This window comes from Cryptomeria japonica, chromosome 6, assembly GCF_030272615.1.
Source record: "Cryptomeria japonica chromosome 6, Sugi_1.0, whole genome shotgun sequence".
Lineage (NCBI taxonomy): Eukaryota > Viridiplantae > Streptophyta > Pinopsida > Cupressales > Cupressaceae > Cryptomeria > Cryptomeria japonica.
Genome location: NC_081410.1, coordinates 431,395,434 through 431,400,570, shown reverse-complemented (window position 1 = coordinate 431,400,570; position 5,137 = coordinate 431,395,434). Strand labels below are relative to the sequence as shown.

Genomic DNA, 5,137 nt, shown 5'->3' with positions numbered 1-5,137 from the left:
CAATTTTATTCTAATATAAATAAATAAATAGTTAAGTAATCTAATTTAAACTAGTGTAAATGAGTTACACCTAATGCATGATAAAAAAACTTGCAATCAAAAGAAGAAGATTAATTAGATTTTATTTGTAATATTTAGATCTTGTCAAACTCCTATGTTGCTAAATTGTACAACTCAATGGACCTAATTACTATTATAATTTTGTTTGTAAAAGATTGCATTCTTGTCCTTAAATTATGATTCTATAGTTGTGAGTCTTTCACCTTGGGATTCATTCCTATTGTTGAGGTTACACTAAAATTTAAGGCATTCTTTAGGAACACCTAAATAAAGGACTTACTGTGCGAGGGAATTTTGCTAACATTCACCTTTACACCTTTGGTTAAATCTATTGTTTCGTTTACATAATGTATAATTACAAATTTGTTGTAACTTAAATGGAAGAAGTTGGTTGCAAATATGTCTCTTAAAGATGGACATGAAAACAATTAGTGATTTTGTCCAAAGATTTAATCATAGTCAACAATGACATTCAAGATAAGAAATTAAAGACAAAATTGAATCTAGAAAATTAAAAACCTAAAAACAAGATTAAAACTAAATTTGATCAATTCATACATTGTAACTTTCAATCTAAATACTAAAACGACATATTTATCAACAAATCTAGTCTAATTTATAATATTTATTTTAACTCTAAAAACATTTAAAAAACTAAATTATTATTATAATAGCTAATACTTTATTTTAAATTAGATTTGAAAACACCCCATCGAATCCAAATTATACCTAGATATGAACAAACCTGGGTACACCTTATAAAATATTGTATGTAGGAACACTTCTTACCAGTAGATTTGGGTCGCATATCCCATACAGATCATCTATGACAAATGAAAAAAAACCAAGTCAAGCAATAGAGCCATGATATACGATAAGATATTTACAGATAGAGATAGCTATTTAACTCTTCAATTGTTATCAAATTTAAAAGAAATGGCTGTGATTTGAAACAATCCAATGCACATAAATTTTATACAATCATACTCACAGAAATGAGCAGAAAACTTCCCCAAAAAAATCAACCACATAATTGTTTTTATAAGTATTTTGAGAAAAAATACAGGTAAAAACGCTGTGGATTCACCACACAACTGAATCAATCTGGCAAGACACAATAGCTCAGCACAGAAGGACATGACTGAACTTCGAAGTTCTGTCATATATAAAATGTATATATATACAGAATTGGCTGTGTATTTGAGTTCTAGATTCAGACTGGAAACTGAAAACTAAAACAGTCCTATACAATTTCAAGGATACCTGGGGGATCTATTAACCTGGCATGAATATATAAAATGTGTATATGTCAAAACTAAGAGCTTTTCTCTCTGTCAATCAACCATAAGATCTGCTCGAAATCGTCTGTACTACAGGGGACTGTGATGAGTCCCTGGTGATGAAACCCAAATTCCTTCTCCGTTTCCTTCAGCAGCTTGGTAATGAATGGATGGTATAAATAAACAATGGGAATCACATAACGCTTCTGCTCCTCGCCCACATGAACGGCCACACAGCCCTGCGGAACAACCTGTGTTAATGGCCGCTCCAAGATTTGAATTTTCATATGCCCCGACTTGAAAAATGAGATTTTGGAGCGCATGCAGCTAAACAGGCGTTGAATTAGCTTGGGAAATCTCAGAGGCAGCGGACATGTTCTCAACCTCAGCTTTCTGATTCTGAAAAACCGTCGACCCACTTTAATCTTCATCATTGAAAAGAAGAAAGCGCAAAATATTGTATCACAATGTTTGAAAAATAAGAGTCTGGATCTTCCACAAAACTGTCATTTAAGGAAAAACAGGTTCAAACAGCAAATTAGAAAAGGGTTTCCGTGACAATGTTGCAGAGGTTAAGATAAATACATTTTGTTCCATCGTCCCCCCACTTTCATCTTCATGATTATAAAGAGGAGAGCCCTAAAAATTGTGGAGATGTTTTTGATTAGATAAGAAAACAAGGGTTCGGAATCTTTCACAAAATTGTCACAAGATCAGACAAAACAGATCTTAAACAAGGGTCCCAAATTCCAATCCTTTACACAGACAAAACAGGTCCAAACTGATCAGAAAAAGCAAACTAAAATGGCAGTTTCTATAGCAATGTTGCAGAGATTAAGATAAGCCAATCCTTCACAAAACTCTCATAAGACGAAACAGAACAGGTCCAAACTGATCAGGAACAGAAACAGAAACTGCAAATTAGAATGGGGGTTTCTATAGCAATGTTGCTATTTTCTCTCTGCAGATGCAATGGAACTTTTGCTATTTTCTCTCTGCAGATGCAATGGAACTTTTGGAGGGAGGGGGGGAAATCTAATTTTATAATGGGGCATTGGGGAGGTGAGTAGAGTCAAAGTAGGAGTCTGTTCCCGTGTGGACATGCATTTTGAAAGAGCAGTTGTCTTGTAGTTTGGGTCAATGAACAGAGCCTGCATTATTTAGTATAATTTGGAATTTTATAAGTGATGGCGACGCATCCGACGGCTGAACTTTTGGTTTGCCCGAGTTCTTGGAAGATACCTGCGGAGAAAGATATAAATTTTCAAATATAGCGGTGGGAGTGTGTCTATACCGTATGGTGCATGCACATTTACCGTCAAAATTAATATTTATTTCACATTTATTTATTTTATTTTTAAATATTTGATCTTATCTCAGATTATATATGTTTGTATTAAATGAGTTTTCCTTGGGTCATGTTCATAGTATTTATGTTTATGTTTGTTGTCTCAAAATTAGTATTTTCCTATTTTAGAAATATCAAAATTAATATATTTTAATTTTTAGAAAAATTTGAAGTGTTTCTAAATCAATCAATTTGGAGTGGTACAAACTTTACTTTGAAATCCTAAATTTTAGGTTTAAAGTTAGAGATTCTTGTATTTTTTTATTATTAATTATTGGGAGTTAAGGTTATAGATTCTTGTATTTTATTATTAGTTAGTGTGAGTTAATATAATGCATATTTTTAGAAATTGTTGTTTGCTATGTCTTGAAATTTTACGACACTTGTGTTTAGTTAATTCATATGTAGAAAAATCATTGAGTAATTATGTGAAGAAAAATCATTGAGCAATTAAATGAAGAAAAATCATTGAACAATTTTAAGAAGAAATCATTTTAGAAATATTTTGACCTAAAGCTCAAAAGGAATCCATTATGGTTCCTAGATTGAATTCAATTTTTTTAATATTCATTTATGACAATTATCAAACCTGAGCTCATAATTAAATCTATATTATTTTATGTTTAATTGTTTGTATTTGGTTAAGACCTAGATTTAAATACAAAAGGGATTTTTTTTTTCTTTTACCTATTTTGCAAACCTAACATTTGTACACATCCTAGGGATTTTCTCCTTCCATTGGCATTTTTATTTAAAATTATGATTACAACATTTTACACCAAATTCACTTAGGGTTTCGATCCATTTATTTGTGTTTGATTAGCTATGAATGATACAATAGGGGATCTTTCTTTTGATCGCCTTACCTAATACCCTTTTCCCCCTAGGGTTTATATCTTTACTTATTTAACCCATACCTAATCATTTATTGATTTGTTTGATTTCATTTCATATTTGACATGTGTTTTATATGATTTTGACCCTAGGGATTAACCACTACCTCATACATAACTCATCCCATCCACCCACCCTTGGGGTGTTCTATTGTTTGTAAGGTTCACAACCCTTAACCATATCACAAAATCAAATAATATCTCAATTTCACATAAATATGGAAACAAAATGAAACACCTTCAATATATGTAACAATGACATATTACATCTCACATGTAAAAGTGCCTAATCCAAGTATTAGCAAATGAAAGATGATATACAAATAGTACAACTTAGGCTCTCATGCCATGTAGTCAACACCATACCAAAAATGTTGTACAAATACAAGTAATGTCGTATGAACAAAATTAGTGGGGTCACTAGTTGCCACCAACCACATGGCCATCCACAAATCTTGAGAGGTGAGAACATGTTCAAGCGCTTTTTTGCCCAACCATGAAGCTTATGGTTCTCTAAAAGTCTTCCTACTCGAATAATACCCTGACCCTATACAAAATGCCTAGCAAACTGGAAACAATAGGAAGGAGGGAACCCCAATGCAATTTGATATATCTGTTGGCATTTGCATGAAGATTGCATTAATGATATGTTATGTTGTCATTGATGTCAATTAACTAGTAATGATATTGTTGATATTGTTGTAATATTGTTACTGTAACTGGTAGGAAGAATTTGTGGAGTGAACCGGTAACCAGTGTAAACCTTATCTATTGATGTAACCGGTAAACCCTACCTATTATTTTTGATAAACACTAACTGATTAAGTTTGGTGAATTGGTTATATTGGTTTATGATCTGATGATGAGCGGTAATGATTATGACAAGTATGATTATTGTATGAAGACAATTCCAAGTGATTTTGGCGAGTTGTTGTAATGGTTTTTGTCTAGGGAATGAGCAAATGTATTGCATCTAATGCAAAGCGTGTGATGAGTTACTAAGTTCGATAAAGTGGTGATCAAGGAGCAATCAAGGTTTTCTTGATTGATGTGCAGAGATTGCTATGTAATCCAACGGTCATACTTGAATCGATTTGTTTGTAATCTCTATGAGAATTAGGTTTTTGTTGTGTTACCGACCTGATTGATTTGTTTATAAGGTTGATGAATTTGTTTAGTTTAATAAGTTGGAAAAGAGTGAGCATAGATCGGTTGAGTGTGTCGTTGCCGAACCGGATGATGTATCTGCAGTTTGAGTAAAGGCAGATAAGAGCATGAAATGGATCTGATCAAGTAAGTGTAGTGCTATTCAAACAGATCAACAAACTCCTGTTGTTTTTTAACAATTACAACAGAATTGATATCCCCTAACCAGGTAAGCTTTAACAAGCTTGGTGGTATTCAAATCCTCTAACAAGGTGGTCCATTAGCTTGGATTTTCAAATCCTCTATTGAGGTTAATCCTTATAGGGTATTGCTTCTAACAAGGCATTTGTACTAAATCCCTTAACCGAGTGATTCCTAACAGGATCAGTTCTTAATAGGACTTTTTGTAA

The 5,137-nt window shown here is 32.6% G+C and overlaps 1 protein-coding gene across 1 annotated transcript; it reads right to left on the bottom strand.

Annotated features, from left to right (window-relative positions):
- Window positions 1–1,375: 1,375 nt before the first annotated feature.
- On the bottom strand, window positions 1,376–1,771 carry LOC131044151 (auxin-responsive protein SAUR21). Its single transcript, XM_057977419.1, has one exon. The coding sequence runs from the start codon at window positions 1,769–1,771 to the stop codon at window positions 1,376–1,378; it is 396 nt and encodes a 131-aa protein (XP_057833402.1).
- Window positions 1,772–5,137: the final 3,366 nt, after the last annotated feature.

Bases quoted from the DNA above. Each gene is read 5' to 3' on its own strand.
- LOC131044151 (XM_057977419.1), bottom strand. From the start codon at position 1,771: ATGAAGATTAAAGTGGGTCGACGGTTTTTCAGAATCAGAAAGCTGAGG.